The sequence below is a fragment of the Arvicanthis niloticus genome, chromosome 19 (genome assembly GCF_011762505.2).
Source record: "Arvicanthis niloticus isolate mArvNil1 chromosome 19, mArvNil1.pat.X, whole genome shotgun sequence".
NCBI classification, from domain to species: Eukaryota; Metazoa; Chordata; class Mammalia; order Rodentia; family Muridae; genus Arvicanthis; species Arvicanthis niloticus.
In genome coordinates this window covers 48,335,881-48,349,026 of record NC_047676.1, presented here as the reverse complement: position 1 = coordinate 48,349,026, position 13,146 = coordinate 48,335,881, and the positions used below count along the sequence as shown (strand labels likewise).

Genomic DNA, 13,146 nt, shown 5'->3' with positions numbered 1-13,146 from the left:
TAAAAATGTAGCACAGATTCACAATTATTTTAGTAAAAAATTTTTTATCATGGATCATTAAATATTCTATTTTTATTGTGAAGACATATTAGAAGGTCATTATTAGAGGGCTGAGTGCTGAGGGAGGGAGAGGAGCATGAGACAGCAGAATGAGAATTAAATATGATCCAAGTACATTATACGAAACTGTCAAGGGATGAATCAAAGTTACTTTTAAAAAGTTAAGCTCCGTCCATACAAGAGTGTTTGCCTGGATGATCTATAGTTCCCCTTCGGCTTTACATGGAGAACAAAAGCAGGTGATCTAACATTCTGCAGCAAAGTAATGACTAAATAGACATGATGTTATTACAGCTGTATGATTAATTAATGCTTTATAAAACAGCAGACAAACAAGATGGATGGGAAAGATGGTGTCTGTGATAGCACTGCCTAGCATTAGGAAACAAAACGTGATTAAGAGTTTCAGCCCTCTATATCACAACCCAGATTATCTTTCAGAGGTAGATAATCACTCTCTTAAACTTGGCATCTAAATGACTTATTTTTACACTTAATTTCTTTAGGGATTATTTTTGCAGTTTGTATAACATGGTTATCTTCCTTTTAAGGTTAAAAATTAACTTTAAAATATTTTTTGTAAAAAAAATACATATATATATCTATAGATATATATATCTATATCTATAGATATCTCTAGATATCTCTAGATATCTCTATCTCTATCTCTATCTCTATCTCTATCTCTATCTCTATCTCTATCTCTATCTCTATCTCTATCTCTATCTCTATCTCTATATATATCTCCAGGTGATACCAACTACAGTTGAACACAACCAAAAGCGATGTTCCCAGAATGTTGGCAATGAGGGGCCATGGTTGCTGTTCCCCTGCTGACTTCACCTGTGAGAAGAGTGGGTGACAACTTTTTTCCCAGAAGAGACATGGCTTAAAGAGGGTTGAATTAAGACAATGCTGCATTCTCAGAAAATGGCTGTGGCTTTAAAAGGTTTACACCTCTCATGTGTCCTATGGTGTTCTATGGTTTTAGGGTGTTCTATTATCCCGGAAGGCACCCAGACTTCCTAAAGGTATAAGGGGAGAAATAGGTCAGTGAGTGAGAACCTCAAATGGGCATATTTTTGCTTTGGCTGATTTGGCAAGTGAAGCCATATACAAAGACTTAGAATGGAAACATAAGGCAGTGTTCCCGGAGCCATACAAGGTCAAAAGAGCTGAAGCCATGAGCATGCCCCGCTCATTGAACAGCATAAAGCTTCAGTGTCTGGGGCTAGCTCACTGACTAGCCTTCCAAACCTCACAAAGAATCCAGAGTCTTAGTCTGCCTGTGTGGCTAGCACAGTATGTGAGACAGCATGGTTTATAAAGAATAAGACATGATTTCTCATAATTCTAGAGGGCTGGAAGTCCTGATCCAGGCACTGGTCTGGGGTCTGATGAGGGCCTCCTGCCTTCATCCTCACTTGGCAGAAAGTAGGAGGTTTGGAAAACAAGCTAACCAAATGCTGAAAGAAAGAAACAAATGTGTGTGTGTGTGTGTGTGTGTGTGTGTGCGTGTGCGTGCGTGTGTGTGTAGTGTATGTGTTAGGTGGTATGTGTGTGTATATGGTGTGTGTATGGTATGTGTGTGTGGTATGTGTGATGTGTATGTATGTGTGTGTATGTGTGTAATTTTTATTGCTTCCTGGATTTTAAAAACATATTTGTTTAGTTTTGAGATCATCATTCCATTACAATATTCCTTCCTGCCCTTCCTTCCCTCTGAAATCCCTAAACATCTACCCTGCTTCCTGTAAGTTCATGGCCTCTTTTTCCACTGGTTGTTATTGCATACATAGATGTTTTTGTATACACATACACATAACTAAATATAATCTGTTGAATACTATGATATTACTTGTATGTATGGTTTCAAAACTGACCATTACTGAAAACAAATGGGTGAGTCCCTGGAGAGGACCTATGCCCAGGTTTACACAGCTGCCTGTACTTTATGTGTATGGTTGGGACCTCATGGGCTTTTCTTCATCCAGTCCGGCACGACCACTGGTGTCATATTTGTTCAGCTCACATTTGGATGGTCATGTTTGGGGATAAAAGCTATTTCTAAGACCAGAGTCTAGGTGTGTACCTTAGATTAGCCTGGTGCTTTCTATGTAGACCAGCCTGGTCTCAAATATGGACAATCCTCCTGCCTCAGCATATATGCATGTGCACCCGCTTTTAAAGAACTGTATCAATGTGGAAGATCTCATGGCCTAACCTCCTGCTAGGGGAGACCTCTAAACTTGCCTCATTGGCAGCAGCTGAATTTTGGAGAGGGCACGTAACACATCTGCCACCAGGAAGATCATCCAGATTCCTGATGTTCTTTGTTGTTTCCCACCCCGGTTTCTGAGCAGGAAGATGCTCACTTAGATAAACCTGCCCTTCTGGGAGCTTCCTTATTGTCTGGTGACTTAATGGTTCACATAAATCAGCCAGCACAGCAAATGCTGCATGCTGTGCCTCCAGGACAGCTTAGGAAATGCCGGTGTCATCCGTGTCATCACTGGAACCACACTTTTCTAGCGCCTCCTGCTCTGAATCAACTCATCCTGCCAATACCAAGTCCGGGAAAGCAGCCTGAATATGCAAAGTGATAATATACACTCTCTAGGCTAACTGAAACATAATCTTTATAGTGAAAATTACTGGTAATTTCTAAGGCTCCTAATGGGAATTCAACTTGCAGCCAGGGTTAAGAACCAGTTAGTTTCTTCCCTTAAGTCATTCACCATGGCTAGGCATGAGATACACATAAGTCCAATTTATCCATGGGCATCCGTTCAACAAACTTCAGCTGTAAAGTTGGGTGCAGTGCTGAGAATGGACCAGCAGCTTCATGGCACCCACAGAGCCAACTGCATCACCATTTCCCCATCAGCCATCAACTATCCCCTCCTCCTCTGTAATTAACTTCCTTATATTTGCATATTCTTCCCAGTTAGCTTTGGTATTTCATCTATTTGTGTTCTTGGATTTTCAACTACATCCTAAGGTCTTGGCCAATGTTATACGGTAAGTATAATTTCAGCCTTAACTATCTATATATCTTCCTCATTGCCTTGGGTCTCCACAGGGAGAATGGTATTTTATTCATTATTGTGGTCTCCATAAAGAGTGGTGTTTCCAACAGAGAAAACCAGCAAGTGAGCATTATTTAAAGGAAGGATAGGATGGCTGAAGAATATAGGTATAGGAAAATAAAATGCTTTTCTCAGCCATCAAAAAAGATGAAGTAGGCCATGTGTAATGAAACACACCTTTAATCCCAACAGGAGCAGGTGGATCTGTACAAATTTGATGGTCGTCTAATTTACATAGCCCAGGCCAGCCAGAACTATAGAATGAAAGTCTGTCTCAAAAAGAGGGGGAGGGAGAAGAAAGGGGGTTAAAGAACTTTTTAAGAATTCTTACATTTTATTAGTTTGGTTCTGTGTGTTCATGCCACCACATATGTGTGGAAGTCAGAGGACAGCTTGCCAAAGTTAGTTCTCTCCTTCTACCCTTTGTGTACATGGACTAGAATTCAGGTCAATAGGTTTAATGGCCAATACCTTCACCCACTGGGTTAGCTCACCAGCAGCTAAACTCTTATTTGTATGGGTGGGCTTGTAGAACTTATTTAATTTCTTTCAGCCTCAGTTTCTCTAGCCCAGAATGTTCATAATAACAGAAATTACCTCATAAAAATGGGGCCAGGATGAAATGAAATAAAAGCACTCAGGAAAGTATCTGTCCACAGCAAGGCGAGGGAAGCAGAATACTGAGTAGTTACCACTGTGGATATGTCTAGCTCCTAATTCCTGGAAATTATGATTTTTTTTTTTAAGGAATATGAAGTGAAATGGGGACAGAGTCACTCTGGATGATCTGAATGTTCCCAATGTAAAGTCGGGATGTAGGAACGTGTCAGAGAGGGGCTGGGCAGATGGCTCAGCTGGTAAGGGTGCTGCTGCTCTTCTTGAGGACCCGAGTTCAGTTCCCAGCACTCTCTTTATTCAGCTCACATCTGCATGTAACTCTAGCTCCAGGGAATGCAACACCCTCTTCTGGCTTCTGTGAGGATCCATACACATGTGATAGGCAGATGCACACACATACACATACGTTTAATGGTTTTAGTTTTTAAGAAGTGTCTGAAAGAAGATGCAAATAAAAAATGGAAGATTGCAGCACTGATGTTGCTAGATAAACCATAAGCCAATGAAGGAAAGCCTGTGAACACTTAACAAGCAAAGAGCACTCTGTCAGGGACCCCACCAATACCTTGACCTCAACAAAAGGTTCATTTGCACAAAGCTACCTCTATCACTGTCCTAGGCTGCTGCATTTGTGGAGGTTTTTGAGAACAGCAACTCAACAGCCAATGAACAGTGCTATTGATTCAACATCAGGAGAGATGTATTACAACCGTGCATAGTTGTGTAATGAAGAGAAATGCGTTTTTCATCTTTGAACTTCATCCCAGAACTCTATAAGCAAATAACAGTTAACAGAGCAGGCCTATATGAACTTACAAGGTTAGTCTTGTTTTCTATGCAAGAGCTTGAATTTTGAATTTTGCAGGCCTCCCAATATGTTGGTTGATAAGTGTAGTGTTAATGATCCTTAGCTGTGATTAATGCAGAATGCTTGCTACCCTTTGGGCATCTGAAGTTTTGGCATATTTGTGTAGAAGATACATGCGTACCTGTCTATCTCTCATGAAAGCCTTAGGTACTAAGGCTATGAACTTGCTAGAAGCATAGCACTGTATACTTGTCACAGTTTGCCCTTGGGGAATTGAGCATCCTAAGACACTCAAGGAAGAAAGGATAATGAGAGCATAAGCCTGGCTTGTTGAGGATTTTTGTCCCAACACGTTTCCCTTTCTCCTCCTCCTCCCCCTCCTCATTCTCTTCCTCCTCTTCCCCCTCCTCCTCTTCTTCCTCCTCCTCTTCCTCCTCCTCTTCCTCCTTCTCTTTCTCTTCTTCTGTCTCCTCTTCCTCTGTATTCTTTTTTTTTTATTCTCTGTACAACAGACATAGACCATGACACAAAACTACAAACAATCAAAATGCAGGGTTTTAGAGCCATGTCCCAACAGACACAATACAACCCTCCCACCTAGGCTCACAGATCATTGTGGATCTAAGAGTCAGAGGATCAAGAAGTTTGCAATGAGGTTGTATCTCCCTTTCTTTAATGTGCACCCTTGGCTTTGAATTATTTTGGTAAGGTTCTGAACGTGAGGAGGTATGGGGAACCTAAGATCAACACCATTGTATTTCTGCTCATGACAACCAATACCTAGAAATTGAAATCCGAATTGAAAATTGAATTTTAAAAATCTCTAATTATAAGCAGCATTAAAAGCGAATTAATTAAGGATAAACCTGACAAGAGATGTCAAAGTACCTGTACTCTCTGAATTCCAAGATGCAAAGTCAAAACCAAAACAGTATTAAACATTAAAAATGTATAATTTAAATAAAAATAAAAAGTAAGTCTAACCATTTGTAAGTTCTGAACACTGAAATCTACAAACACTAATGAAAACATGAAGATCTGGTGTGTTTGTGTGTGTGTGTGTGTCTGTGTGTGTGTGTGTCTGTGTGTGTGTGTGTCTGTGTGTGTGTAGGAGGCCTTTTATGTTCATGGACTAGAAGAGTTACAGCAAACGCTGTGTGACCCGTAAGTTGATCTCTAGATGTAGCACTTCAATCAAACCAACAGGTTTTTGTGTGTGTGTGTGTGTGTGTGTGTGAAGTTTCATCCTAAATTTCCTGTGTGAAACCAAAGGAACTAAATTTTAGAAGGAACAACAAAATTGGGAGAGTCACAGAATCTTACTTTATGGTTTACTATGAAGCTTTGGTAGAAAAAGGTCAGCTTTCACAGAACAGAGATGCAGGGGAAATGAACAGAAAGTTACATACATGTCCAACTGATATTCAATAAACCACAAAAGCCATTTATATGGAGAAAGGATGGTACTTCCAATCAATGGTGCAGAAACAATAGCAACCACTACTAAAAGCAACACTTGGACATATTTAAACAAATCAGTTAAACATAAATCATGATTCTTAATACGAGTATAAAACTTTCAGGAGAAAACATAGGGGGAAAAGTCTTTATAATCTAAAGCTATCCAGAGTTTTCAGATATACAATTACATCCAAAACAGAGTCATTAAAAACTACATTTGAGAAGCTGGACTTCAAGACACAGAGCTTGCTTCCCAGGGAAATACTGAATGAAGCATAAATGAAAGGACAACCAGGCTGGGTAGAATAAGACATATTATTATCCTATAAATCACATATCCAATGTAGGATTTGTGACCAAATATATAAAGAATTCTCAAGACTGATTGGGAAAGAAATAATCAAATTAAAACATATATAAAAACCAGAAATGTCCTTGTTCTTGGCAGCCCCATCCTCTGCAGAGGCCAGAGATGCCTAGGGTGCCGGGGGCTTTGATCCGTGCTCTGGTTCTTTAATGATGTTAGGGTTATCGCTTTGCTTAGAGTAGCAACAAAAGAGCAGTAGGGAAAAATTCCTTCTAGTTAAGAGAATACAATTGTCCCCTGGCCATGCGACCACTCACAGGCAGCAACTTCTCAGAATGTGGACTCACCTTAAACCCTGCTAAAGAGACAGGTGGAAAAATTATCCCTTTAATGAGGCACTATTTCTTCTCTACCCTCAGCACAGCCTGTTACAGAGCCAGAGACATGCAGCTTCAAAGGTCTTGCCAATTTTCTGAATTAATCAGAAAAAAGAATAGCCTAGCTTCCTGTTCTCCATCTACCTCTTCTCCAAGCATGGCTTCCCTAGCACTTTTGGCTTATCCTTCTTTCCTCTGTTTTCCTCATGAAGGTTGTGCTGAAATTCACTGCTTGCACACCCCCAAATATTTTTCTTTTAAACTGTAATAAAATTCTCCTCAAGCTTATAGAGAATTGTACAAATGAACATATTTGAACACATTTGAAGAAGATGCCACTCAGGTTTGTTGAATAGAATTACTGAAAGTTCGCTGTAGTTTCTCTTTGATACAAATCTTATTTAAATTTTTATACTAAGACTTTTAGTAATATAGTAATACTGTCAATGCTTCCTAACATGGTATACACATAAAATCTAAGGGGCAGGTGCATTACAACCAAAGCATGACACCAGTAAACACAGTATTTGAGTGACCAAAACAGAAAGAGTTAAAAAACACCAGCTGTCTAGCTTCAAGGACGCACAGATGTGAGAAATCCCATCCTCAGCTGTTCAGAACACAGTGCAGCCACCCTGGAAAACTATCTGACAGTTTCTTGTATAACTAAATATGTACTTACCATATGATCCAGCAATCCCACTCCTGAGTATTTACCCTAGAAAAATAAAAAAATATTAATTTATTCAGTTATGTACATCAGTGTTTTCAATAGTTCTGCTCCTAGCTGCTAACACCTGAGACAAGCTACTCATGTTTTTCTGCTGGAGAAATCATGGCTCATTCACAAAACGGAATACTCTTGAGCAGTGAAAGGAATGCACTCTAGATAGAGATTCCTGGAGTAAACCGAAGAATATCATAGACAAGCTTGGTTAGTAAACAACATCAGTCTCCAAAGTGCATGCTTTGTGATTCTACTTCTACATCACACTTTTATAATATTATTGAAGGTTAAAACAGATAAATAGAGAATAGATTAATAATCCTCGTGGATTAAGGATGGGTAAAGACATGCGTGACAAAGGACTGCTCTGAATGCCCACAGCCTATGTGTGAGACGAGCCTAAACGCACATTTTCATCAGAGAGACCTATATGCCTGGAATAAGTACATCTTTAATACGTGACAATTAAGGAAGGACATTTGGTAGCTGAATACAGCACAGTTCCATGCTTTCCCCAAAGACCATGCCAATACACGCTTGTTGAACAGAGCAGCAATTCTATCCAATTGGCTGTAGTTTCTCTCTTGAAAGCAATAGTCTATAAGATTTTGGGTAAAATATTAACACTGTTTCTATCATGGTATATGCTATGAAAATATTTCTAGCTTAAACAATGCTTCATTTAAAATGTCAAGTGACAGAAATTTAGTTTTCCTAACCAATTATTTGAAACTCTGACAAATATCATTAATAAGATTTCAATGATAAAAAAAAACCCAAAACACTTTTGAGAAAAACTGAAGATGAACACGAAAAAGTGGCAAGACACTGAATTTACAGACTGAGAGGGCGACTGTCAGCATGCCAATAGAGAGGTCCACAGGGTCAATGCAGTACCTATGGCAGTCTCTTTAAACCTCAGTGGCAAAACTATTAACTTCGCTGAAAATATGAGTTTTAATTATTAATAATGTTAACCATTATTTTGTGTATGTGACTTTCTAATTTAAAAAAAAAAAAAAAAAAAAAGGAAAGGGAAGAATCTGGGCCCAGGGCATGGCTCAGAGGTGCTAAAGTTACCTAGTAAGGCCACATCTCTGGGTTCCTTCCTGCACAGCAAAGAAGAAAAACAGAGTTGTTTGTATGGATGTCACTACTCAAGTTCCTGCCACCTCAAGCAGGCATTTGATTAATGATCATGGAATGAATCTTGATTAAATATAGATGATTTGTCAAATTGTGCCATTATTTTATCTCAGTTATTAACTCTTGCTAGTATCCATCTTTCTGTTTGAATCAGTGAGACACACTTTATGAAGTTATCATTGTTTCTAGCTCTGACAATGGTATGTGAGCATCATAAATTCACAGGTTTTCTGCTTAACATATACTAGGCACTTGCCTGTCTATAGCAAAGTGTGTACCAGAGAGGTCTGTTAGGATCCTCTCTGTTAGTCGCTACACTGACTGGTAGCACGTCTGACTCAGATTCCTCAGTGCTGACCATACTAGCACAAATGAACAGAAATACTTTCATCTATCAAAAATTCAATCCTTTATTCTGTACTTGCTTCTCTCTAAACTGTAACATTGTATGTTAGAAATAATTAATGATATATCTGAGATTTTCAGAAGAAAGAATTAAATCAATTCCCCAAACTGTGGTATCATTTGCATATATCATTGATATATAGTAAATCAAATTTTCACAATTTTTAAAACATTTCTTACTTGCAAAAGAATTATTTCTGAGCCTTGCACATTGTTTTGAAGGTATTCTATCTGAAGAATGACCATCTCCAATAAACTTCTCCATAAACACTTTAATTTTATAGCTTCACAAGATCTTACCATGGGCAACAGTACAAAAGCAGACTCATTTCTATAGTGCATATGTGGCTATCACTTACAAATAATAGAAACTGGGATGTTCTTAGTAGCAACAAGTCAAAAATGCAACAGATAATGCCTACAATTATGCTATGTAACTGAAGAAGGGAATCCTACTTACTCTGTCTGAAGTACTCTCCGCAGTAATTTCATTTTATTGAGTCTATGAATAGGATCATACTGAGTCCACCTGAGCAGCTTCAGTTTTCTTTAAGTCTTACTTAGAATGTTGTTAATGTAGAACACACTAATCAGAACTACTGTCTTTGACTAATACACAAACAAAAAAGGTAATCTTCAAAAAAAGTTTATACTAGCTCCCAAACTTTCAAACTCCACAGCTTGTCACCCACTGACTTTAATTGGTTGCCACAGGAGATAAATATTATTGTTTGCTTTCATACACAGAGCCACGATAATATTGCCAGGGGCACACAAGGAGTTCAAATGCTAAAGAATCAAGCTCTGCTACAAATGTCAGTCTGAAAAAATTCCTCTTCAGATATGTCTCAACTTTCAGTAGAGTTATTCATGTCCTGACCATATGAGCATATAAATGCAGTATCTTGAATATTAAATTAAAATAAATACCATACAAAATGAATGAATTGTTATCAGATTAGATTTAGAAAGATACATTTACGTTTAAACTCAACCTGAAATAAAACCATAGCAAAGAATCCAAACATGGAATAGATTTAAAATACCTGGGACAAATCATCCAGTCTCACAATCCTAAGGTAAGTGGCTTCTAATATATTAGCAGAACTGGGGAAAGCTTCAGGGGGGCTCTAGATGAAGCACAGACGAAGTGCTCATTCTAAACATATACATAGTGCCAAGCACAAGATGGCTGCATAATTATTACGTGTACACAGAGTGACACATCATCTCTAACTTAAAACTATGATTTTAGAATGCATACATTCATATGTACTCTGTTCCGCATGCCCCAGTATTTACGAACACTTGCTAAACTGATTTCAAAGTGCTTACCTGCTTCTGTAGCCATCGTTCACGCCGACGCTGCTGCCTCCTCAGAGTCCTCAACTTGCTCCTCTCTCTGTTGTTCAGCCTGTGGTTAATGGTGCCCAAGGGGAAGCTGGCCGAGCGCAGGAAGTCCAGAGGGGAGAGGTGTTCTTCTTGGTCCGAGGCCTCCAGCATGCTCCTCCCCGCTGAGGGCAGATCCATCAGGAATGGCAGGCTGTTAGCATTAGCATGATCTGAGTAGACTGAAGAAGCTTCTAGGCCACACTGGAATTCTCTTCCCCTTTGTGCCTGGGTCTCATGGGGAGCCACTGAAAGTCTGTGCAGCAGCATATCAGGATCAAAACTAGGTGGCTTTTGAAAGGAGCAGCTCTTTTTACTACATGGTAAAGCCAAGCCCGAAAGGTCAATGGGCCCTGTTTCATTTAGGCAGGGATAGGCAGTAGGCTTACTATGCATTTCATACAAAGTGGGTAATAAAATCAGCTTCTCACTGATGTTCAGGTCCAAACTGTGTGACTTTCTGTGAGAAGCTCTTGAAGCGCACCTGCCAGTGTCAGGCTGAGGAACAAAAGACTGGCATTTTAGGTCTGATGCTTTGAAGAGCAGTTTTTCATTCTTCATCTCAAAATACGTCGCTCGCACCTCCAGGCAGAGCGCTTCTGTGAGTCTTCCAAGGCCGTTATTGTTTCGAGCCATGCTTAAAAGCCTATGGTTTTTGGTTTTGGAGCCACCACCTGTCAGCAGAGTTTCCTTATCACAACCTGACGGAACTCCCGAATGTGGCAAATGTTTCTGCGCTGGTCTCATTAGGCTGCCTGCCTGTGCTGCTTGACGAGTCGGGCTCTTGCAGAGATGTACAGCTGCAAGCTGGCCGCAGGAACATTTTGGAGTGCTGACAAAATTAAAGCCCCCTAATCGGGCCCCACAGAAAGGACAATTCAGTTTCCCAACTGTCCACTGGGCCTACAGGTAGTAAAGGGAAATAAAGACAATGCTTTCATTGTGAAGTGACCAGCCAATGATTTTACAAAAAAAAAAAAAAAAAAAAAAAAAGCCGATCACATGAATATTTTCTGTTACTGAAAAGGCTAGCTTTCTGTTTTGTTTTGTTTTTTTTTTTTTTCTGATTAGTAGACAGAACGACAAATGCAAACAAACCTTCCAAGTAAACAGAGATAAGCAACTAGCTACAGACGTCTGGAATGATGCATGCTGAAAATCATGCCTATCTGAACAACCAAGAATTCCTAAAGAAAGTGTCTGAACAATAGGCTGAATACAGATACAGTGTGAACTAACGGGAAGAAAAAATACTCCATGGAACCAGGAAGCAAATCAGTCTAGGGAGCTTCATTTGCAAGTAAAATCCCACAGAAAAGTGTCTGTTCTGATTCACTTCTTGCATGCCAAGCACAGGGGAGGAGACTTTATCAGCCAACAGAATGAAGAGCCCCCTGGCTGTCTACACGCATCCGAGAGGTATCGATCGCCTGGCTTAGACGGCGTAGTTCTATGTTCGATTTAGAAATTAATAAACTGGTTTTCAAATTGTCAAGAAAGACAGTGGGGTCTCTGTAGGGATGTAATTTATTCTGTGAAGTTCAGGACACTTGGAAGCAGGATGCCAGCATGTTCCCAGGAAATCAAAATATAAGCATGGATTCAAGTGAGAGCCACCACATGGCACTTTTAAAACAAAAACATAAGCTACTCAGTGGAAAAATTTAATTACAGGTTCTCAAAGGTCAGATTACTTATAGTTTCCAAGACAATTTAAGAATTCAAAATAAAATAGCTAGAACATAATAAACAAAAATACCTAAAGCAGTTAACAAAAGAGTTCTTTTTCTGACACTATTTCATTAAATATCACTTAGAGCAGAATTCCATTTTCATTATGGCAGAAGAGACATTAATTATCCAGCTTACTTTAAATGTGTGTATATATGATGGAAGCATAAAGATATCTCACTTACTTGACATAACAGCCTATTCTGGATGCAAAGGACATACCGCATAGCAAAGAGTAAAATGTTCTGGCTCTACAGTGTTTACATTCTGTTGGATGCTTCAGAAATTAACGAGAAAAGGGAAAGCTAACTGTAGGCATATTTGTGCATGTGTCTCTGTGTGTATGCATGTGTGTGTGTGTGTGTGTGCTATGATGTATTTCTGTGTTGTTGTATCCTCATGCATATTTACCAGTGATATGGAATACTGTGTGCATGAGTCTGCATAAACAGGCATATAAAGCAGAGGGAAGAGAAAGGCAGCAAGAAGATGGACGGTAGTTGCCAGTTGCTAGGCAATGTCTCACTGAAAACAAAGAACAACAGAAATGGAACAAACCAGGTTAGTATCAGGGAGCACATTTAGAGGCTGGAAATATCAGGTGCACAGTGGTACAGAAAAGTGCTGAAATGCCCCAGAAAGAACGGACAAGCTGGCAACTGTAATCGAGAACAACAGAATCACTCCCGTGTCTCGAAACAACTCATCTAAGAAAGAAAAGGGCACATAAGTAGCTTGAAGAGTGTGGATTCTTAACTTTACTCTGGAACCAAGAAACTAACTTACTTTTTGTACTAGGCAGCTTATCCACTCTGGAAGGGCTTCTATATTCATGTGCCACAGATGACAAGTCTTTTGAGCATCAACTGATTCATGTCTGTCCTGTTATGGAAAAAAGGATATTATCAGCTATCATTTCAGAATTTATTTCAATTTCCATATTAAAAGAATATAAATTAAAAACCCCATTTTGGTTATAAATCAAACATATATTGCCTTCTTTCCTTGCTTTCCATCATCAAAATCTA

General features: G+C 39.3%; 1 protein-coding gene across 4 annotated transcripts in view; it reads right to left on the bottom strand.

The window, feature by feature from the left end:
- Positions 1-13,146, bottom strand: part of Rnf180 (ring finger protein 180) — a 172,900-nt gene that overhangs the window by 115,687 nt on the left and 44,067 nt on the right. For all 4 annotated transcript variants that reach the window (XM_076916232.1, XM_076916231.1, XM_076916233.1 and 1 more), the window contains 3 exons: positions 12,905-13,000; positions 10,334-11,290; positions 7,403-7,438 (listed from right to left, as the gene is read on the bottom strand). In XM_076916232.1, the coding sequence (XP_076772347.1) occupies positions 7,403-7,438; positions 10,334-11,290; positions 12,905-13,000 (1,089 nt within the window). The remainder of the gene's footprint in view (positions 1-7,402; positions 7,439-10,333; positions 11,291-12,904; positions 13,001-13,146) is intronic.